Raw genomic sequence first — 24,386 nt, 5'->3', positions numbered from 1 at the left:
CCTGTCATCTGTAGGGAAAGGATAATCCCAGCAAATACTTCAAAGGGTCTCAGGACAAGTTGATTAAATTTCAAGTGATCAAATGTCAGGACATAGAAATCACATAGTAAAGATAAAAATGTAATACCCCTTCATCATTCTGGCTTTGTTTGTCCACTGTCAGATCCAACTTCTCAATAATTTTGAGCACTGATTTAATAAATTCATCATACAGCAGCCGATTTAAAGGTTTCAGGGGAGAATCAAACATCTGAAATGTCTCATAAATCAATCCAGATTCCTTAAAAATATAACACATTAAAAATGTTAGATAGCAAGAATTGCATATGCTGCAGTCAGAGGTAACACAGTGTAGAACTGGAGGAACACAGTTGGCCAGGCAGCAGAAGAGCAGGTAAGTTGACATTTCAGGCTGGGACCTTTCTCTCTAAAACAACAGATCCTCATGGTTTGAGCTTTCAATGCCTCATGTACTTCACAATTTCAACCATGCCTACTCACAAGAGTTGTTATATTTTTGAGTTTCAAGATCATATCTCTTTTAACTATAATTGTGGGGAAAACACAATGCAGTATCATTGTGAGTCCCTTCATTTCTGTCTACCTGATTGGCTAATACCATTATGCAGACCATCAGGACCGAACACAGTAGAAAGGAAGGCAAGATAAACACGCAATTATTCCATTATTTGGAAGGCTGGATTTCAGAAGCTCATGAAGGTCTTGGGAAGATTGAGGTTTACTGCGAAAGCATTACCAGGACATGGTGAAGAAACAAGTTCGTGAACTGAATATTTTGAAGCTCAGGAACTGAAAAAAGAAACAATATCAGTGGTGTCGATAAAATAAAAACAGGAAAGACTGGAATTAAAACAGGAAGGTTTACAGATGCAGATGGATTAACTATGTGGGGATAAATTTTTGCTTTGTGTCCTGATCAGGATTGAGATGTACTAGAACTGCTTCTCCATAGAAACAATACTCAGGTTTTGAAAAGATTTACATTTTATAATTTGTTGGGGCTGACGGTTAGGGAGTGTCAGGTAGCAAAGTATTTCTCTCAAAAGCAACTGCCACATTACCTTGGAAACAGCTATAGCAATGAAGGGGATGTGGGAGATGAGACTGTCATATCGTTCTAACGACCTGTTACGTATCACGCCTATTGTTATGGTGCAGAGTAACTTCAAAGGTTTCTGAAATTCAGGACAGTTACTGCAGTCTCTTGCTGCCAGTCACAAGGGAAGAGAAACAAGGTTGTTAACTAATCTGGCTAGTGATGGACATTATTTGAAAAGAAGAAATCTTATTACAATGGCATTTTCCCAGAATACATTTACCTTGAAAATTCACTACAAATGGATATGTTTAAAAGGTATTTTAAAAGCATTTTTAAGCTCTCTCCCTGCTCAGTAAATGGTCTCATGATCATGGTACAATGTTTGTGAAAAAGGACAAGCAGAGTAGCTCAAAGCATTGAGAAGTTTCCAGCTTCCACCTACACCCACCATATCCCAGAACAAAGGAAAACAGGCAAATCATGATCATAATGATGTCTTTCTAATTTTGCTGAGTAATTTGATAGTTGCTTACGTAAAAGAGAAAGTGTATTTTTAAGTGAACTATTTAATATAAAGCAAATGCAATGCCTCTCCCTGAAGTTTACTTGTTTGGGAAATTATCATGTATCTGACTTGAACAAGAGGCAACATTGGAGAGTTTACACTACAAGCCTAACTCACCTTCATTTTTCCACAATCTAACAGATTTCTGAATAACTCCAAATAATCTTTATAAGAAGGAACTCTCCATTTTCCTGTTGCCATAGTATCATTGCTGAGTGATTGTTGTGCACTGGGCCACAGTTCAGCTTTCCCCGTTTCCTCCTGTGGAATTAATCAGCATAAATATTTATTGTCAGTATAACATTACATACAAAGATATAATAAAGAAACTTGCTTAATTAAACAAACGTGCTAAAAAATCACAGGAAATTCAAAACAGCTTAGTCAGTATTTGAAAAGGGAAAGACAAACAGCAGTGAGTTGAAGCGGAGAAAACAAGTGGCAGTGTCTTGACTTCTGATTCTACTCTCAAAGGAAGTCCGCCTTTGGTAGTTGAACACAGCTACCATTGTCCAGCCAGAAGAATCCTGAATTTTCAAAAACCTAGCTTTATGGAACTTAAAAACTCCCAAACAAGAGGTTTAGATAATATTGAATGGCAACATTTTGAAGCCTGATACCCTTAGTAGATGTGGAGTGGAATGGGGGTGGTGCTTACAGGCAACAACCTAATTCCTCAAATTATGAGGAGGCAGGCACATTTATATTAAACCACCATTCAAAATGTATCCCTAGTCAGCCAGGTTTCCTGGGCTTTGGATAGCTAAATGGTGAGGACAACTAGATTCAGGAGGCAAGTGTCTTCTGGTTTACCCGCTAGATCCATTTTTTCCTACTTCAACACAGACCTCCAAAATTTTCACCCTTCCAAACTCCACCCTTGCTGCAATGTCCTCATTCGCATCTGACCAATCCCTTATCCAGTCTCTGACCTCCAACAGGCTCTGCCACCTGTGCTCTCACTAATGCCAAACCCTGTTCATCATTGATATAACGAAGTGTAGAGCTGGATGAACACACAGGCCAAGCACCATCTTAGTAGCAGAAAAGCTGACCTTTCGGGCCTATGCCCTTCATCAGAAATGGGGGAGATGGGAGGGTTCATCTGGCCCACATTAATTCCATAAAGCAACACCTTCCTTTTAAAGTTCATGTCCATATTTTTAATTCCTTTAATGGTGTTGCCCCTCCTTATCTTTTCAGACCTATAGCTCCCCAAGATATTGACAGTCATTCAATCTTGTCTTTTTGAGCATCAATAATTTTAACTGTTCCAGAATTGGTGGCCATGCTTTGGGATGCCAAGACCCTAAGCTCTAGGATTGCCTTTCTAAAGCTCTCTGGGGTTCTTGTGCATATCTTTCCTCTTTTAAGGTGTTTCTTGTAATCAACATTTTGACCAGATTACCTTAATGGTTCAGTGTCAATTTTTTATTCACTCATGGGGCATGGGCATCACTGGCTAGGTCAGCATTGTTGCCCTGCCCTAGTTGGCCTGTAGAAAGTAACGGTGAGCTGCCTTCTTGAACTGCTGCAGTTCAAGTCTGTAGCTAGACCCATAATGCCCTTAGGGAGGGAATCCAGGATTTTGACACAGTGGCAGTGAAGGAATGGTGATATATTTCTGAGTCAGGATGGTTAGTGTCTTGGAAGGAACTTACAGATTGTGATATTCTGATGTGTCTATTACCCTTGTCCTTCTAGATGGAAGTGACTGTGGGTTTGGAAGGTGCTGTTGATGGATCTTTGGTGAATTTCTGCAGTGCATCTTGTAATTAGTACTGCTGCTACTCAGCATCATTGGTGGAGAGAATGGATGTTTTGGCTGTGGTGCTAATGAGTGGACTGCTTTATCCTGGATAGTGTCAAACTTTCTGTGGGAGCTGCAAGCATCATGGCAAGTGAGCAGTGTTCCATTTTACTTCTGACTTTTGCCTTGAAAATGGCGAAGAGGATTTGGGGAGTCAGTACGTAAGTTACTCCCTACTGTATTCCTATCTCCTGACCTGCTTTTGAAGCCATTGTATTTCTACTGTATACCACTGAAAGTCAAAGGGCAGTAGTTAAATTGTCTCTTATTGGAGATGGTTGATGCCTGGCATTTGTGTGGTGTGAATGGTACTTGCCACTTGTCAGTCCAAGCCTGGATACTTTCCAGGACTTGCTGCATTTGGACATGGACTATTTCAGCAACTAATGAGTCAAGAATGGTGCTGAACATTGTGCAAACATCAGCAAACTCTGTGGTTGATTCGCTCGCTGAGCTGGTTCGTTAGTTTGCAGATATTTCATTACCCTGCTGGGTAACATCATCAGTGCAGCCTCTGAGCCAAGCTACAAATCTATTTAAGAACCTTAATCAGCAAACACCCTCTCTTCTGATCTTATTATACAGGTCTTTGAAGAAGCAGATAAAGCTGGTTGGATCTAGGACCTAAATATTGATTTATAATACTCAAGTGAAACACCTTGGGACATTTGATTTTGTTAAATGCACAATATAAATCCAAGCTGCCGTTTACAGCGTGAATGTGAATTCTGGTCTCCTCAGAAGCTAAATGAATGCTTTTCATGTTTGCAGAGGGTAGAGACAGGAATATTTTCAACCTGCTGGGCAAAACATTACACTGTGCAGGAGTTGCAATGGATCTTTTGGACTCTCCTGAATGATTCGAATGTCCCAAGCAAGTTTATGTTTCATCTGAATAAGACACTTCTGATGAGCTCACACTCTCTCAGTGTTGGAATGTCAGCCTGCAGCTGTCGTAAAGAGAAGCGTGAACTCACTCTGTCCGGGGCTAGGGCTCAAATTTTACCAAGTTCAGTCAGCTGTTAGTCGTTTTGAAAGCCCACATAGAGGACTTTAAAACATTGGCAGAAAACTATACAAGTCATTTCAGTGGGGTAGGAAAAAAGCTTTGAAGGTCTGTTCAAGATCTACATAATATAAAGGAAAGCAATGAACAGTAAATGATAGACTCTGTTTCAAGAGTCAAAGAAATAGAGGAGATGTCAAATTTTTGAAGACCAGCAGTTAAGAAACTAGTAAATTTTGCACTGAATTTGTTAGGACATTACAGGATAAACACAGAAATGGTGATAAAGGTAGCAATAGTTAAAGTGGCAAGTCAAAGGATCATTTCATTAAGAATTTTAGCATATAAAGGTTAGGAAACAAAGAAATTCACTACACATTTTAAATACTGAACACAACAGATATTGTCTCTGAAACTGTGTTCTTAATACTGGCATAAAATTCTTCTTCTTGCTACATTAACAGAAACATTGGCTCCTCTTATGAATATGTCTTCCAGTGCCTCAGTCTGAATGTAAAAAAAAATTTCACAGTCATTCCTCAAGCAATTTAATGCTAATCTTCATACAATACAACTTTAATGCAACTCGTCATGATTGCAGCTGAAGGAAGCAGAAGGTCATGGATATTTTTCTTACCCCAGGAAGCAGAACTGGCTTCGAACAAACACGAATCAGCCCTTGATGTACTGAAACAGAATGTTATTTAAAAAAAACTTTAAAATAGAACAATAATTAACAAAATGTAAGCAGGCCAGTTACATACAAGGGTCCTGTTCTGATCCGTTTTTGTGCAACATTCATAAGAACATTCAGAATAGTTTCCACAAATAGAACTTTGAAGACTTGATTTGGCATTCCTGAATTGATTATCAGATGTTTAAGAACAATCTTAACCCTTCTGCCATGCACAGTTTGTCAAATTACTTTATGCAGAAACTTGATGTGGTTCAATAATCACCAATACAGTAGTAATGAACTTAGTTTTTCATTACATTATCAGCAATATGTCTGTATAAGCACAAAATTTTCTTGCTTCCAATCTGAACAGCAAAATTCAGCTTCAATTTAGATCTACAATAATAGAAAAAAATTACAAATTCTAAATCAAAGCAATAAACTCTTCATTGCTTCTGAAAATAGTTCTAACTGTTCTTGCAAATTTGGATAAAAACAGATTAGAATGATGATCTCAGTCATAGTTAGCCTGCTGAAGGGAACAGAAACATAAATTTCTCAGCATCTAACAGAAAATTGCCCACATGGTCTCTCAAGTTCAAATGAACATTTTTCCATTGAGAATGGTTCAAAGCTGTTGGCTTCTGTTGTATAAACAGATTTAGCACTGCAAAATGCACTTAGTAACAACACACTACACAACAGTTTCTTTGAAGCCATAAAAATGGCAATAATATAATCTTATGTTAATAAATCTGGCAAATACTTCGGCAGTCCAGTCAAAGTGACCAGTCCCAGTGTTGGCAGAAGCTCCATAAAACCCAGCATTGGTAAATGGATACAAGTTTGCAATTCACCAATGCAGAGTGCACCGCTGACAAGGGACTGACAAACACTTTAATAAATTTGTATTACAAGGATTGGTACTGACCTACGGTGCTAATAAAATTCCAGAGAACAGGGCCCTTTCCTGCAAGGGCAATGAATAGTTTAATGATGGAATGACAACAAACTGGTTGCATCCTCACACTGTACAGTGGGAAACTGTCAATCTGAACGACCAACAGACGTTCTAACACAGAAGTATAAATGCCAGGGATCTGCAAAGGAAAAATAAATCCAATAATTATTAATGTGCAAATTCTATTTTTAAAAGATTGTTCAGAATATACAAATTGTTAACAAGTTTTTTTTGTTCCGTGTTACTACCACGAAATGCAGTTGAATTTGCCTTTCACCAATTTAAAAATCACTATGCAAATTAGTATTTTAACTAGATTTTGAGGAAGAATTTTAACAATAAATTAGGTTCTTCAGTGACTAAGATATCAATTCTACTCAGTCTAGGCAATGCAATGTATCTTGTCTTTCATGGTACAGAGTAGGAAGACATAGGCTACACCTGCAATTCCTATGTGGTAAGCTTCAAATCTCAATCAATGAATGAACCAAGCAGAAATGGGATTGAGCAATCATAATGATGATGATAAAACAAAAGGTTTACTCCCCTTCAAGTGACTGCATTGAGAGTGGAAATGGAAATTATTATTTTAAAAAATCAAGGTATAAATGAAATATTTACTTGAAATCCCAATGATTTCACAGTTTTGCAAATATTGCCATTAAAAGATCATTCATTATCCATCTATTAAATAAGTTGACAACTACAAATAAACTTTGAACTTACATGTGTTCTCAAAACACAAAACACATGCAGAAAGAAAAGACAAACATGGGATGATTACAAGTTTAACCAAAGAACACAACACCATGTCACTTACTTTATCCATGTGGAAGATGACACTTGCAATCGAGTCTAAGAAACTGGGAAGCTGATAAACATTGTCATCCTCTGTGTCTGCCTCAGTGAGATACATCTGTTTACAACGCTGAATCAGCTCCGTGTACATGAAGTCAACATGATGAGAGTCTACAGCCTTACAGGGCTACATCACAGAATAAGGAAATTACACAAAAACATTTGAGTCTGCATTGAAACTGTGCCATTGTTGTTGAGTTAACTTAAAAAAAGCATCATACTTCCAGAATGTATTTTAAAAGATACTGATCTGATGCTTAAGACTTTTTAAACATTATTTCTGTTGAATTTGTTACATATCAATCGCAGTACCTAAAGAAATCACTTTGTGCAATTGTCTGTGCTATTTCTTCACTTTCACACTGAAAACTAATTCAACTGTCACATCCCCTCCCTCAAGCCTTCCACTTCAAATACTTGACACTTTTCCTTAAAAGATGTTTGTCCCAATTGCTCATTGTTACATTGACACATATAGAACCTCAGTTAAATCACATCAATTCAGATTTCCGTATTATAAAAAGAACACAGTTATTGGAGATGGAGTAAAGAAAGCACAACTTAAACAAATGGTTACACCTAGCAGGAAAGGCTCTTTTCTCTAAATGGCAGGCAGGTGATAAGTTGAGTCAGGAGCTCATTAGCATGGCTCAAATAATGAGAGATCAGGGTCTTTATTGACTCAACAGGTCAACCACTTTGGCTGGACTGGAGGTGGTTTGGGGTGTGTGGAGCAAAATCTACTGTTACCCTGGAGTCATATGGGATTTTCTATCCAACATTTTCTGGGCAACTATTCACTTAGTTATCTGACGGAAGAAAACATTTGAAGTCTTTGCCATTTGCTCAAAGTTGGAGGCTTCTGTGGAGGGTCACAGGGAGCAAGGGAATTGCCTATCAGGCATTCAGCCTTCCTGGGGGATTCCCACCAAAGTGAACAGGTCCAGGAAGTCAGCAGAATCGCAATGCACATCTTGGCTAATATCTCCAGTATCCAACAGTACAGCGATACTAAGACCTGCACCGTTATGCTGTCAGAAGTCCCCCCCCCAACTCAAAGACACACCCCATCTGATTTAGGACTTTATTGTTGTTCCTTCACTGTCATGGTGTCAAAACCATGAAACTCCTCAATATCACTGTGATGCACTTACACCCCAATGACTGCAGATTTTCAAATGGCAGCTCACCCCACAAATGCTGGCTAGCCAGTAATGCCTACATCCTGGAAAAGAACTGAAAAAGCTATGCAATGAAACACAGTTATAATACAATTAAAAAACAAACAGTAATAAAAGAAATTGCTACTTTTCACAGCAACTGCCAAATATCTCAAATTAGAAAAAAAATTGTTTAAAACCAAAAATAAATTCTCAAGGGCAATGAATGGAGATTCACTTGTGCCCCCTAAATGAACAAAGCTTAAAACTGTGGCTGTTGGGTTCGGGGGTGCTTGCTTGAAAAATGAAATTATACAAATTAATGCTCTTAAGCTATGCAAACATTGGTTTCAGTTCTATCTTCCTGACTGAACTCTAATATGTATCAAGCGCTCATAGCTCAAGTGCACCACAGAGAAATAGCTAACGTTTATCTTCCTCAGCAGTGCCTCAATCGTTGTAAATTACATTCAACCATTCCTTGGGAATTTAACTTTCCAGTTTAATGCAAGTTAAATTATTATTTTTGGATACGAAATACACCAACAGCGCTGCTGAGTAATTTTCACTTCAACTAATGAAGCTATCAGAGAATCAACATTCATTGCATCATAATGCAAAGACATCTAGTCTACGAGCTCTTACTGTCTTGTAATACTTGAAAAATCAGCTAGTATTGATGGAAACACTTCTTTCATTTCTTTACTTGTTATACAGTACATAAACAAAGTAATAACAGGGTAAGAAATGAAACATACAGCTGCAAAAAGCCCATATCCTCGTATAGCAATGGAGAGTTCTTTAGTGCTTGATTCCATTGTCCGGATGATGTCATAAAACTGTTGCATGAAGTACTGCAACTTATCTTTGTGTAAATGAGCATTTTCTGCCACTTGCGATGCAATCTGTGTAGGGGAAAGATAAAGAGTTACATGTTACATGTGGATAAACATGTTGATAAGATCACTTGCAGTCACAATGTCCCACTGCAAAATGCAAAATTAGGTTTGGGATACATCTGAGTATGATCAAGTTAAAGGTCTTATCTAAATTAAAATAAACTCCAATGAAAAGGAGAATCTGTTACTATATACAACAGGCAGTTGATCCAATATCACCCACAATACATCGATACCAAAGCTGAATCAAAATTGCAGCGGCTCAAACACCATCGTACTTCTGTTCAAAGAAACATTTAAAGATATGACCATTGTAACCAGAACACTATTGTATCAAGAATAACGATATCATCAGAATTAACTATTGAAGAAGTTGACACATAAATAGTAGAAAACTAATTTTAGGTGAAATTGCAAATTAATTTCATTATAAAGATCCGAGGTAGCATGTTTTGGTAGGAGGAATAAAGAGGATACACACTGAATAATAAGTGGCTAAATGGAGCAAATGAGTTTGGAAGTGTACGTAGATAAATAATTAAAAGCAACAATGCAGGTTAATTAGGCCAAATTTGAAATCAAATAAGTCCTGCTAAATTTTCTCAAAATAATTGTCTGACTACATTTGAACATCATGAACAGGTCCAGTCTCCATACTAGAAAAAGAGAGTTAGACACACCAGAGGAGGGTAGATTATAGGGAATGTCTCAAAGACTGGTTGATCATATCAAAACACACATTCCTTCAGTTGTTCATAACGGGCTGAATAGTTGACTGGAACCAAATAGGCCAGTGTTGCAAAAGCCAGAATATAGATCAAAATTTTCCCAGTGTCTAAAAAATGTGGGCAATGGCAATGAATTTGGGAGGTTGTGGCAAGAATGAATAATGAGATTCTCATCTTTGAGAGAAAAGGTCCAATTTTCCCCTCAAGGTTTCACCAGCTGGATGAAAATCTTGCTAGTAAGAGGCAAGGGCTCTATTTGCATTGAATAAAATCCATCTGCAATGTCGGGATGTTTAAACAGCTGTCCTTAAGGAAAACAGTCCATAAACCAGAGAGTCAGGATACTAAAACACACGGACATGGATTGAAGCCACATTTAACCTCTGTCTTATGTAGTCTCAAACACAGGAGAGTTACAATTATGGCTCTTACCCCAACAGCTGTCATTTTATTAAATCATCATGCTCGCAGTCTGAGGTAGTCCCAGGAAATGAAAAGTTTTGGTTTGTAGTGCACTTTATTTTTCCATCTATGTCCAGGCAGTCACAGAACTGTGTTCTTTTTTTAAACAGGGCATGTTGCATTGAAAAATGAAGAAGTGTGGACATTGGAAATCAGAAACAAAATCAGAAATAGCTGGAAAAACTCAGCGGATCTGGCAGAGAGAAAGCAGAGTTAACATTCGGGTCCAGTGACCTTCAGTTTCACTACACATGAAACATTAACTCTGCTTTCTGTCTACAGATGCTGCCAGACCTGCTGAGTTTTCCCAGCAATCTCTGAAGTTGTAGTCAAACTTAAAACATCTAAAGGTGATCTTAGGTTATGATCCACAAGTCATGACAATGTTAACTGGCATTCCCAATCCCTCAGGGCATGCTCCATGGGCAGCAACCACCTGCACCCTGCATCCACAAAGTTGCGGAGCTTGTCCATCCTCAGTCAGGAAAGGTGGTGAGGTGTGCTGCATGAGTGATCAGCAAATGTAAAGGGCTTGAGTGGTTGTTTTGGGGAATGGGCAGTGCTGGGTCAGTTAAGAAGGCTGAGTGAAGATAACACATGCAATAGTGATCACAATAGACCAAGTGCCTTGGTGGGAGGTGGCTGCAGCAATGGAATTAGAGTATGAGGTAGCAGAGAGAAGATGATGGCACTTTCCATTGGGAAGCAGATAAAGTCATTCAACTTCTGGCTGCAATACTGTGTATCCCTCCATCCCACAGACATCACATTAACCCCGGTGGCTTTTTCTGACCAAGCTTGCAACTGCTGGTGTTGTGATCTCTTCTGGTCGTCCTGTGTAGAGATGTTCCTCTTCTACACAATCCAATCCACCAGGGTCTCTAGTGTCCATATTTGAAGTGGGGGTGTTACACAGAGATGGCATTTGGAACTGCACAGGAGCACACGAAGGGCAGTTCTTGGCTTGCAACATTTGAAGTGTCACACAACGAGATTTAAATAGGGCACCATGGTGTGAATGCTGTGAGGTGCTAGTGCTGGTGGTGAAAGAGTGATGACACTGAGTCATACAGCACGGGAACAGACCCTTCGGTCCAACTTGTCAATGTCAACCAAGTTTCTCAAACTAAACTAGTCCCATTTGCCTGTGTTTGGCCCATATCCCTCTAAACCTGTCCAGATGTCTTTTGAATGTTGTAACAGCACTTGCACCTACCATTTCCTTCACCAGTTCATTCCACACACAAGCCACTGTCTGTGTGAAAATGTTGCCCCTCAGGTCCATTTTAAATCTTTCTTGCCTCACCTTAAAAATATGCCCTCTAGTTTTGAACTCTCCGAGTCCAGGGAAAAGACCTTTACTATTCACCTTATCTATGCCCTTCATGATTTTATAAAGGTCTCTAAGATCAACCTGCTCAACCTCCTTCACTCCAGTGAAAAAAATCCCAGCCTATCAAGCCTCTCCTTATAACTCAAACCATCCAGTCCCAGTAACATTCTTGTAAATCTTTTCTGCATCCTCTCCAATTTAATAATATCCTCCCTACAGGTGGGCAACCTGAAATGTACGCAGAACTCCAAAAGCGGCTTCATCAATGTCCTATACAACTGCAACATGACAACCCAGTCCGATATTCAATGGCCTGAGCAATGAAGACAAGCATGCCAAACATCTTTGTTACCATCCTGTATACCTGTGACACAACTTTCAAAAAACTATGTACCTGAACTCCAAAGTCTCTATTCTACAGCACTCCCCAAGCCCCTATAATTAACTGTATAAGTCCTGGCCTTGTTAATCTTACCAAAGTGCAACACCTCAACTTTATCCAAATTAAACTCCATCTGCCACTACTGACCTATTGGCCCAATTGATCAAGATCCCTTTGCAATCTTAGATAACCATTTTCACTGTGCATAATAGGACCAAATTTGGTGTCATCCACAAACTTACTAACCATGCTTTCTAAATTTTCACTCAAATAATTTATATAAATGATAAACAACAGTGGACCCAGCATATATCCCTGGATGCATACTCAGTAAGACGAACGGCAGAAAATTGCCTAAGAAAGGTTACCAGGCCTCAAGGAGGGAAACCTTCTACACGACACACTAAATTTTACACTTGGCGAAAATATGAGAACATTCAGCCTTTAGTATCCAACATTAGATTTGATTTTTAAACAATATTGATTGTATTAATAATCTAACACTGATCATGTTAATAACATTAATAACCAATTTAAGATTGTAACTCATTTACATATGCCAGAGCCATGTAAATTCACACTCAGGGCCCTGTCCTTTGCAAACTTAAAGATAATGTCCTCACATTGCTACCTTGACAATTGAACAAAAACTTAAGGGTCAGCAACTCTCTTGAAAATTCCCCAACTTGCCGGGATTGAATTGAAATAAAAGCAAAACGGTTCCATATCTGAAGTGTTGGTGAACAGTTGATCATTGTGGCTGTTGTGGTGTAGGCTACCATTAGCATCGATGTTGGTAGTTAAACAACTTCAAGTTCCTGGCTTTCTCATTTGATTGAAACTCTTCTAGCATTATTCTTTTTGGCAGTAGCTGACAAGCTTCACTCAAAGTGAAAAAGACTGTTAGCTGTTTTGAGATGCATTGTTCTTGGTATTGCTCTACCAGCCAGAATCTCATGCCAACCAATCACCCAATTATTCCCTTCAGATTTGGCATTTTTGCAATTCTGCAATGAGTGCAAGATGAAAATTGATAATGTGACTCTCTTTCCAACAACTTTTCATTACATTTAAGTGAAACAATGGTTTCCACTTTTTATAATTTATAGCCATAAATTTGTTGAAGAAAACCCAACATATATCACCAGCTGACAAGGGTCCTAGCACTGCAGCACAGCTTCTAGAAAAGGAAAGTTGGATGAAGAATTTTTTACCAACTTGTCAGATATGTCAAATATATATTACGCTCAAACACTCCATTAAAAAAGTGCAGGAATTAAAGGAGAAAATCATTACCTCTTTCAGGAAACTTTCAAGAGCAGCATAGCCAGCTTTTTTCATTTCAGCATTTGTATGGCCACACCATTTTGACAATGTTTCAAAGAGTATTTGATAGCTGTCCATGAGGCAGGTGCTGAATTGGCTGGCATGCAGTGCGAACAGGCGTAACCCAGCTAAAATCAGAAAACAAAGAGTTGAACTCTCGGGCATCCTGCTGGCACATTTATTCAATTTCCCTTTCACAACTATTTACAACTGTACAGTCATACAGTCACAGAGATAAATAGCATGGAAACAGACCCTTTGGTCCAACTCGTCCATGCTGACCAGGTATCCCAAATAAATCTAGTCTCATTTGCCAGAATTTGGTCCACATCCTTCTGAACCGTTCCTGTTTATATAACCATCTAGGTGCCCTTTAAATGTTATACTTTTACCAGCCTCCACCTCTGGCAGCTCATTTCATACATGCACCACCCTCTGTGTGAAAACACTACTCCTAAGGTCCCTTTTGAAATATTTCCCCTCTCACTTTAAACCTATACCCTCTAGTTTTGGACTCCCCACAATGCATATCATGATTTTATAAACTTCAATAAGGTCACCCCTCTACTTCCACATCTGTGAAAATAGCCCCTACCTTCAGCCTCTACCTTCAGGTCAAACCCTCCAACCCTGGCAACATCCTTGCAAAGCTTTCCTGACCTTTTCAGGTTTTACAAAATCCTTCCTACAGCAGAGTGACCAGAATTGCACACTATATTCCAAAGTGGCCCAACCAATGTCTTGTACAGCCACACATGACCTCCCATCACCTATACTCAATGCACTGTTCAATAAAAACAAGAACACCAAATGCATTCTTATTTATCCTATCTACCAGCGACTGCATGTTTAAGGAACAATGAACCTGCACGCTGGTGTCGCTTGACTCTACAACACTCCCCAGAACCTTGCCATTAAGTGTTTAAGTCCTGTCCTGATTTACCTTTCCAAAACGCAACACCACACATTAATCTAAATTAAACTCCATCTAGCACTCCTTGGCCATGGGCCCATCCGATCAAGTTTCCATTGTACTCTGAGGTAACCTTCTTCACTATCCACTACACCTTCAATTTTGGTCTCATCTGTAAACTTACTAACCATACCTCCTCATACTCACATCTAAATCATTTATACAAATGTTGAAAAGCAGTGGACCCAGCACCAATCCCTGTGGCACACCCCTGGTCTCAGGTCTCCAGTCTGAAAAGCAAACCCTCCAACACTACCCTCTGTCCTCTAGCTTCAAGCCAGTTCTGTATCCAAATGGCTAGTTCTTCCTGTACTGCACATGCTCCAACTTTGCTAACCAGTCTACCGTGAGGAACCTTGTTGAACGCCTTACATGTCCACCACTCTGTCCTCATCAATTCTAATTGTTACTTCTTTAAAAAACTTAATCAAGTTAGTGAGACATGACTTCCCACACACAAAGCCATATTGACTATCCCTAATTAGTCCTTGTCTTTCCAAATACATGTAAATATTGTCCATTTGGATTCCCTCCAACAACTTGCCCACCACCGATGTGAGTCTCACTGCTCTGCAGTTCCCTCGCTTTTCCTTACCACGTTTCTTAAACAGTGGTGTCAGGCTGGCCAACCTCCAGTCTTCCACCACCTCACCTGTGGCTGTCAATTATACAAATATCTCAGCACGGAACCCAGCAATCACAGCTTCCCACAGAGTTTTAGGGTACACCTGATCCTGGGGATTGATCCAACTTTATGCATTTTAAAACTCACAGCACCCCCTCCTCTGTAATACGGACATCTTTCAAGGTGCTGCTATCTATTTCCCCAAATCCTATATCTTCCATATCCATCTCCACAATAAACACTGATGCAAAATATTTGTTTAGTATCTCCCTGTCTCCTGCGGTTCCACACATAGGGGGCCCTGCTGATCTTTAAGGGGCCCCATTCTCTTTCTAGTTACCCCCTTTCCCTTAACGTATTTGTAAAATCTTTTCCAATTCCTGTTAACCCCATTTGCCAAGGCTGTCTTATATTCCCTTTTTGCCTTCCCGATTTCCCTCTCAACCACTCTCCTACTGCCTTTATTGTCTTCTAAGGATTCACTCGACTTCTGCTGTCGAGAGCTGACATATGCTTCCTTCTTATTCTTGACCAAAACCTCAATTTCTCTACACATTCAGCATTCTCTACACCTACCAGCATTGCCCTTCACCCTAACAGGTACATACTGTCTCTGGACTCTGACTATTTCATTTTGAAGGTTTTGCATCTTCCAGCCATCCCTTTACCTGCGAACAGCCGCCCCCGACCGACTTTTCAAAGTTCTTGCTTAATATCATCAAAATTGGTTTTTCTCCAATTAAGAGCTTTAACTTGTAGATCCAGTCTATCCTTTTCCATCCCTATTTTAAAACTAACAGAACTATGGTCGCTGGCCTCAAAGTGCTCCCCCACTGACACCTCAGTCACCTGCCCGGTTTCATTTCTCAACAGTAGGTCAGGTTTTGCACCTTCTCTGGTAGGTACATGCACATTTGAATTTGAAAATTTTCTTACACACACTTAACAAATTACTGTCCATCCAAGCCCTTAACACTATGGCAGTCCCTGAATATGTTTGGAAAGTTAAAATCCACTACCATAACCACCCTATTATTCTTACAGATAACTGAGGTCTCCATATAAATTTGTTTCTCAATTTCTCGCTGACTATTGGGGGTCAATAGTACGATCCCAGTAAGGTGAACATCTCTTCCTTATTTCTCTGTTTCGCATAAATAACTTTGGTATTCCCAGGGATACCCTTGTTAAGTGCAGGCATAATGTTATCCCTAACACAGGTCACTTCTACTCCAGAAAAGATTTCAATTATCCAAAAATGTGAATCCCTTTCCCCTGCACAAGCTCCTCAGACATTCATTCATCTGCTCTACCCTCCCATTCCTACCCTCATTGGCTCGTGGCACAGGGAGTAATCCAGGTAATAGTACCCTCAAGGACCTCCTTTTTAACTTCTTGCCAACTTCCTATACTCTTTCCTCAGAATCTCATCCTTTTGTCTACCTATGTCATTAGTTCCAATGCGTACAATGACCTCATGCTGGTCCCTCTCCCCTTTACGAATATTCTGCACCTTCTATGAGATATCCTTTTATCCTGTCACTGGGGAGGCAAGATACCATTCTGATTTTTGGCTGTCGGTCGCAGAAACGTCTTTCTTTGCCTCTGACTCATGAGTCCCCTATCACAATCGATTGCTTGGAAACTAATGTACCTCTTGTTACATTCCCGCCAGTCTCATACCGTATACCTGGCTGTCCATGCTACATTCCCGACAGTCCATTACCTCCTGCAGTTTCCAAAGCAGCACACTTGTTTGTGATGGGGATAGCCACAGGCGACTCCTGCACTATCTGCCTCCCTCTTCTACCTTTTCTGGAGGTAATGCATCTACCTGCCTATATGTGTGGCTTTTCTCCCTTGCTACAACTGCTATTCATCACACTCCCCAGCTTCTACAAATTCCTCATTGCCTTTAACTGCCGCTTCAGCCGATCCATATGATCCAAGTGAATTTGTAACCAAATACACTTCCTGCAGACATAATCATCAGTAACATGGAAAATCTCCATAACCTCCCACACCCAACAGAAAGAGTACATCACTGCACTAAAGGCTATTTTGGCACCTTCACTGTTTACAGACCCAGAAAATAGCACAGTCTGCTCTAAAAAAATACTGCTCCAGGTTAACTTAGTACCTATCTTATATGTTCTTAAAGTTTGATCAAGAGGCAGATCTCAATAAAGCATATAATTTAAAAAAAATACTCTACCCACTGCTGTAGTTTTACAAAATAATCAGTATGCTTACACTTTAAAAAGCCACTAAGCCGCTCCCTTGCTGTGAGCTCTCCCACACAGACTTCTCCAAGGTCAGTTGTGAATTTCGCTGTTGGTTAACTTTTCTTAGACAAACTCTTATGTCCACGGATACTTGAAATCAACAGCAGAGGGAGTAACTATGCATATTTAGTGCTATGTCATGCAGCACTGTAGGTTTCTTTCTCTGTTTGAATCCTTTCCCATGTGGTCACTGCCACTGCCTTTGTCTGTCTTCCTCTTTTCTTTAAGTGCCATTGTTCCAAAGTTCCAAGAAAATGCAACAGCTTATAAAATAGTGATCACTGCTCCTAGAATTCGAGGAAAACAGCTCCAACACTGAAAATACCTCAAAAAAGCAGCTCTTACAGACACAATTTTTTCCTGTCCTCCATTTTGGATTATCCAGAATCCTGCTAGCAACGGTTTAATTATCAAAAGAGCTGTCAACCTTTTTAAACATGTTGCCCAGCATGTGTCAAAACCTTCAAGATAAAAGGGAAGTGACAAGTTCCGTTGCAAATTTAAGTGACATAACTATCAGTTTTCAGTACATTTCCTGTGTTTGCTGTCTTTAAAACTAATTTTAAAGTATACTCCATACAATGAGGTAACCTCTTTCTCTCCTCAACCATTCTACTTCAACCAAGATGTCTGAAAACCTGCCCAAACTGAAACTAAAAAGCTTCCTTCCAAGCTATATGTGTTTCACATAGAAAGAAATTAATTCAGAATCTTCTATCTAAAAACCTAATCCCCTACACTGTCTGCTTTGTTTGCTGTAAACTGTCTCAAAGTAAACAAAACTCTATTATTAATCAGAAAGACTGTCTCTAATACTGTTTCAAAATAAATACTTACTACTACCAAAATACTTATAAATCAATCAATAAACACTTTCAGACACCCAGAAATTCCACATGCCACTTGTTGAAAATTCCACAACCCAAAAAGAAAGATACTAAAATATACATAACCCACACAGTCTATATCATAATTGTATACATTTGAAGAGATGATGTCAATTAATCAAAAATATCTTACCCAAAGGAACAGCATATCTCTTTATGTCAATCTGTAAAAAGGAACACAATCATTTTATTAAAAATATCATTCTGCATTGCTACTGAATAGGAACATTTGTCATCTTCTGTTTTCCAGAGGAACTGGACAGTCTATTGCTTTGACTACTGCTTCGTATCCAACAGTGCACACCCAGTTGTTTTCAGATATGAGAAAGAGAGAAAGAAAAAGGGAGGGAAAGAGGAAAGTAGAGAAAAAGAGACAGAAAGAGAGAGAAAACAAAAGAAAGACTTAATCTCCTGCTTGTTGATAACTCCCAAGAGGTAAGTTAGTTGATGGAGGCCCAGTACTTTGTGACTAAAATTTTCATTTCCTTAGAAAGGTTGTTTGCAATCAAGCTGAAAGCAATACTCCTCTAACTCAGGAGTAGGTTAGATTTCCCTCCAGTTGGAAACAGTAAATGTACGTATTAAACGAGCCATTGTTGCGTGTGGTGTGGTTCATCAATCCAATGCTCATTTAGCATTCATTTCGTCTTATTATTACGTGAGTAAACCTGCCAACATTTGTGCAACCTTTGTTTGCTACTGTCAACATTCTAACATATATCCCATTCATTGATCAGTAGACAAAATGCAATTAGAATAGGACACATCTGTAAGGAGATAGAACACAGCCAAACTGAATCAGCACTAGCAAAGATTATTCAAGATGTTACTGCAAATCTAAGTTAACCAAAGCAGAGCATGCTCAGTTCAAAGTGATCAAATTAAGGCACAAATATAGATTAAACACTCTTGAATACTTAGTCATTGCATTAACTTAAATTTAAAGTTATTTTCACTTTTGTTTAAAATAAATCTTTTGGTTAATGGATGGATATGAAGAGAGAGACATGATTGCAAATGTTCTGTACATCACATAATATTTTGTAGAAGGTTTCTATATACACAGCAGTTGCCCAACCTGGTCTTATATTATTTATCAATAATTGTACTAGGACGGAGCAGGTTGATTTGGTTTCTCACTTTCCTCCTCCCTCCAGCCAACAGGATGAGATTAGGACCTCACTTCATCAGGAAACATAAATGGGAAGGGTGATAGAACACAACCCTAGGGTTCTCCACTCATTTCCCATCACCTATTTTCCATTGGTTACTAGGTAAGAATCATGGAATACTTTTAAACTGCAAATAATTTAAACAAAAATATTAATATTTTCTAAACCTTAACTAAAGTCCAAGCTTTCACATCAGGTGCAAAATTCTGATGGATGATGAGAAGTAAAATCATCCAATTACTGTCATATCAAGCCAAACACTATATTTTAGATTATTCAACTCTGAAATTGCCGATGTCTGTTTATCCTGCATTTAAAAGTACATTTTAGGAAAGCAATATCTTCAGATATCAGCTATTCAGTTGCATTACAGTCTCAAGTTAATGTCCCATTAACACCTTGGCAGTTTGCTAACTTCATAGATCCTTCAGCCTAATTATGTCTGAAACAACATTGATTTTTTGGCTCTGAGATTTGTCAACTCCCCCAGGCAATGTTTAACCTTAAATCAGTTATCCTTCTAAAGGGCAAGTATTTTTCTACATGTTTTTGAACTAACCTTTAAATTTATGGCTTTCGCTGCACAGTCAAAAATCTCCTTTGATGTTCTTGGATCTAAAAAATACATATGCAAATAGTAATATTTTTCACATTGCTGGAGTGCATTCAAAGTCTATACTTCGACATATTTTAAACAAGAAACTCACCTTCCTCGACAGATTTAGTGAAGTTTACCATAAGTGCTATTAACCCTCTAAGGCAGCCTGACACCACCAGAAGTTTTGGCTCTCTTGTTGCAGAGGTCATCTGAGGAGCGAGAAATTGCAAACACATTTTTAACAAAAGGCTTAACAGTTTTCCAGCAAAAAGAAAACCAAGGATATCTTCTCCATTGACCTGTCTTAAAACACTGGCCTACCAGTATATCTTATAACCCAAGCAGCAGATCGACTGAGGTACACCTCATTTATGTCCTTACAGGTCAACGTATCCCCCATTTGCCTTGGGAAAAGCTATGGGAGACTGGCAATATGTTGAAAACAGTGGTTAAGTATATCACCTTCAAATTTTACTTTTCTATACAATAACCAATACAAAGACAAGGCAGAAGACAGGAAATTTTTACATATTGTGAAAAGAAAACTTTGAAGGGTAAAAACATTTAAAAATAGCAATGTTTAAAAAGAAAATCATACATAAAAAAGAGAAAGATTTCAAACTCACCTGTATTTTCAATTCATTTAAGTAGGCACGATAAAGCTTTTCTGAATTATCAAGCATTTCAGTAGGTTGCACTTCTGCTAGAACACCCAATAGCTCATATACCTTCTCCAACACTGTGAAACAAGTCATTTAAAATAAATATTGATACAAATTTTTCCTCTTTAAATGCTAATATAAATGGCTATAAATAGTTAGGTTTAATAAAATGCGTGAGACATATGGATTCCAGAATAAGTAAATGTGCCTATAGCTATTGAAGACCATAGACTGGTGTTTTATCAAATTTTATTCATTGAAGTGAGTGATATTTTCACGCTGGGAAATTGTGAACTTTCCAATCATTTCTGTGTCCCGCTTGGTCATGTACCATGCCAAACATCCAATTACACTTCAAAATAACACTGCCAGTTCTGCCGGCAATTAACATTCCTAAGCCAATTTTCGCGCTGATGAATTATAACATGGATCTCCACTATCTTATCCTATACACGGTAAGCAAATCTCTGCAGGCTGCATCACCGTCTCCTTTTGTATTGTCATGTCATCTTTATCCACCTGTCTTTATGATCGTTTACAGGAAGACTTGATCATTGTAACTATTGCTGTCAAGGAATTATAACTACCATCCATTACTTCCGAATGTTATCATGGAGGGGATTTGTTTGACATTTAATGGAAGAAACTGCCAGAAACAGAAGTTAAAACAGCCAAAATACAGCTGAGGTAGTGAAACAGACATATTTTGTTTGCCATTTCCATTCTCTCATTTTCTTAAAACATTATATGTTTTTGTAAGGTGTGTTCAGGAGGGTTTCCTAACTTAGTATGTTGACAGGCCGACGAGGGGAGAGGCCATTCTAGACTTGGTGCTTGGAAACGAGCCGGGGCAGGTATCAGATCTTGTGGTGGGAGAGCATTTTGGTGATAGTGACCATAACTGCCTCACATTCTACATAGCTATGGAGAAGGAGAGGATTAAGCAAAATGGGAGGATATTTAATTGGGGAAGAGGAAACTATGATGCGATTGGACATGAGTTAGGAAGCATGGACTGGGAGCAATTGTTCCATGGTAAAGGCACTATAGACATGTGCAGACTGTTTAAGGAACAGTTGTTGCGAGTGATGAATAAATATGTCCCTCTGAGACAGGCAAGAAGGGGTAAGACAAAGGAACCTTGGACGATGAGAGCGGTGGAGCTTCTCGTCAAAAGGAAGAAGGTAGCTTACATAAGGTGGAGGAAGCTAGGGTCAAGCTCAGCTCTAGAGGATTACAGGCAGGCGAGGAAAGAGCTCAAAAATGGTCTGAGGAGAGCCAGGAGGGGGCACGAGAAAGGCTTGGCACAACGGATTAGGGAGAACACAAAGACATTTTACACTTATGTGAGGAATAAGAGAATGGTCAAAGGAAGAGTAGGGCCGATCAGGGATAGCATAGGGAACTTGTGTGTGGAGTCTGAGGAGGTTAGGGAAAGCCCTAAATGAGTTTTTTGTTTCTGTCTTTACGAAAGAAACGAACTTTGTAGTGAATGAAAACTTTGAAGAGCAGGTGTGCATGCTGGAATGGATAGAGATAGAGGAAGCTGATGTGCTGAAAATTTTATCAAACATTAAGATTGACAAGTCGCCAGGCCCAGACCAGATTTGTCCTCGGCTGCTTTGGGAAGCGAGAAATGCAATTGCTTTGCCACTTGTGAAGATCTTTGCATCCTCGCTCTCCACTGGAGTCGTACCTGAGGACTGGAGAGAGGCAAATGTAATTCCTCTCTTCAAGAAAGGAAATAGGGAAATCCCCAGCAATTACAGACCAGTAAGTCTCATGAATGTCATCTGCAAGATGTTAGAAAGGATTCTGAGGGATAGGATTTTTGACCATCTGGAAAAGCATGGCTTGATTAAGTGCAGTCAACACGGCTTTGTGAGGGGCAGGTCATGCCTCACAAACCTTATCGAGTTCTTTGAGGATGTGACTAGAAAAGTTGATGAGGGTCGAGCTGTGGATGTGGTGTATATGGACTTCAGTAAGGCATTTGATAAGGTTCCCCATGGTAGGCTCATTCAGAAGGTCAGGAGGAATGGGATACAGGGGAACTTAGCTGTCTGGATACAAAATTGGCTGGCCAACAGAAGGCAGCGAGTGGTAGTAGAAGGAAAATATTCTGCCTGGAAGTCAGTGGTGAATGGTGTTCCACGGGGCTCTGTCCTTGGGCCTCTACTGTTTGTAATTTTTATTAATGACTTGGATGAGGGGATTGAAGGATGGGTCAGCATGTTTGCAGATGACACGAAGGTTGGAGGTGTCGTTGACAGTATAGAGGGCTGTTGTAGGCTGCAGCGGGACATTGACAGGATGCAGAGATGGGCTGAGAGGTGGCAGATGGAGTTCAACCTGGATAAATGCAAGGTGAAGCATTTTGGAAGGTCGAATTTGAAAGCGGAGTACAGGATTAAGGATAGGATTCTTGGCAGTGTGGAGGAACAGAGGGATCTTGGTGTGCAGATACATAGATCCCTTAAAATGGCCACCCAAGTGGACAGGGTTGTTAAGAAAACATATGGTGTTTTAGCTTTCATTAACAGGGGGATTGAGTTTAAGAGTCATGAGATCTTGTTGCAGCTCTATAAAACTTTGGTTAGACTGCACTTGGAATACTGCGTCCAGCTCTGGTCGCCCTATTATAGGAAAGATGTGGATGCTTTGGAGAGGGTTCAGAGAAGGTTTACCAGGATGCTGCCTGGACTGGAGGGCTTATCTTATGAAGAGAGGTTGACTGAGCTCGGACTCTTTTCATTGGAGAAAAGGAGGAGGAGAGGGGACCTAATTGAGGCATACAAGATAATGAGAGGCATAGATAGAGTTGATAGCCAGAGACTATTTCCCAGGGCAGAAAAGGCTAACACGACGGGTCACAGTTTTAAGCTGGTTGGAGGAAAGTATAGAGGGGATGTCAGAAGCAGGTTCTTTACACAGAGAGTTGTGAGAGCTTTTTTTATGCGTTGCCAGCAGTAGTTGTGGAAGCAAGGTAATTGGGGACATTTAAGAGACTGCTGGACATGCGTATGGTCACAGAAATTTGAGGGTGCATACATGAGGATCAATGGTTGGCACAACATCGTGGGCTGAAGGGCCTGTTCTGTGCTGTACTGTTCTATGTTCTATGTTCTATGAAAATAGCAAGTGACAGAAAATAATGTTTTAAGTTATGCAGCTCCTGGCTAACAGTTATATGGTTATTCACTGTTTAAAAAGAAACATAATAGATCAGAAATATGTTGCCTTATATGCCTCTCTGAAAAATGAATACTATGAAATGAAAGTAAACACACCTGTGTCTGGAAGTTTGCTCTTCTGTGCCAATTCTCCATAGAATTTATTGAACATGTCGCCAATTTTAAATTCTTGTAGACAGACTTTACTGTGTATCAACTGAAATTTCATGTGAATGTTATTTACGTTTTTGATAAATTACAAACACAGAATACACTACAACTATTCAAAGTGCTAAAGTTATATTTCAAGGTAGCTTTTAGCATTTGTAGACTTACATAAATAACAAGGCTCTAAAACATCACTTTAATGGCTCAACATAATCAATGTCCTTGCACATGAATTCTGTACCAAATCTTACAACTAAAACAGTACCAATGGGTAATTTTAACTAGCATTATGTGAAAGGCATTTAACACAAAATGTTTGTCACAATATTGTGTAAATTCTTACACATTTAAATGGATTTTCCAAATGGTTTGGTCAAACACAGTTTTCAATGCATTTGAGATGAACTATTACAGCACATTTAAAGATAAAGGCCAACATTCAATTTGCCTTCCAATTTAAATGTGAGCTTTAGTGATTCACACACAAGGACGCCAAATTCCTCTGTGCTACAACTTCTTGCAGTCTTTTCAGATTTACATAATTTGCAGCTCCTCTATTCTTTGTGAAGTACATAACCCTATATTTGTCCACATTATGTGCCATCTGCCAAGTTTTG

General features: G+C 39.2%; 1 protein-coding gene across 1 annotated transcript in view; it reads right to left on the bottom strand.

Annotated features, from left to right (window-relative positions):
- The window catches only part of prkdc (protein kinase, DNA-activated, catalytic subunit), a 210,313-nt gene that overhangs the window by 166,367 nt on the left and 19,560 nt on the right, over window positions 1–24,386 (bottom strand). The window contains exons 5-16 of the mRNA XM_048528582.2: window positions 23,719–23,818; window positions 20,393–20,505; window positions 19,876–19,975; window positions 19,728–19,783; window positions 18,130–18,160; window positions 13,197–13,354; window positions 8,855–9,001; window positions 6,899–7,063; window positions 6,049–6,217; window positions 5,079–5,128; window positions 1,743–1,886; window positions 128–280 (exon numbers count right to left, since the gene is read on the bottom strand). Coding sequence (XP_048384539.2) covers window positions 128–280; window positions 1,743–1,886; window positions 5,079–5,128; window positions 6,049–6,217; window positions 6,899–7,063; window positions 8,855–9,001; window positions 13,197–13,354; window positions 18,130–18,160; window positions 19,728–19,783; window positions 19,876–19,975; window positions 20,393–20,505; window positions 23,719–23,818 — 1,386 coding nt within the window. The remainder of the gene's footprint in view (window positions 1–127; window positions 281–1,742; window positions 1,887–5,078; window positions 5,129–6,048; window positions 6,218–6,898; window positions 7,064–8,854; window positions 9,002–13,196; window positions 13,355–18,129; window positions 18,161–19,727; window positions 19,784–19,875; window positions 19,976–20,392; window positions 20,506–23,718; window positions 23,819–24,386) is intronic.

This window comes from Stegostoma tigrinum, chromosome 5 (assembly GCF_030684315.1).
Source record: "Stegostoma tigrinum isolate sSteTig4 chromosome 5, sSteTig4.hap1, whole genome shotgun sequence".
Lineage (NCBI taxonomy): Eukaryota > Metazoa > Chordata > Chondrichthyes > Orectolobiformes > Stegostomatidae > Stegostoma > Stegostoma tigrinum.
The sequence above is the reverse complement of the archived record's forward strand: the minus strand, read 5'-3'. Positions and strand labels throughout refer to the sequence as shown.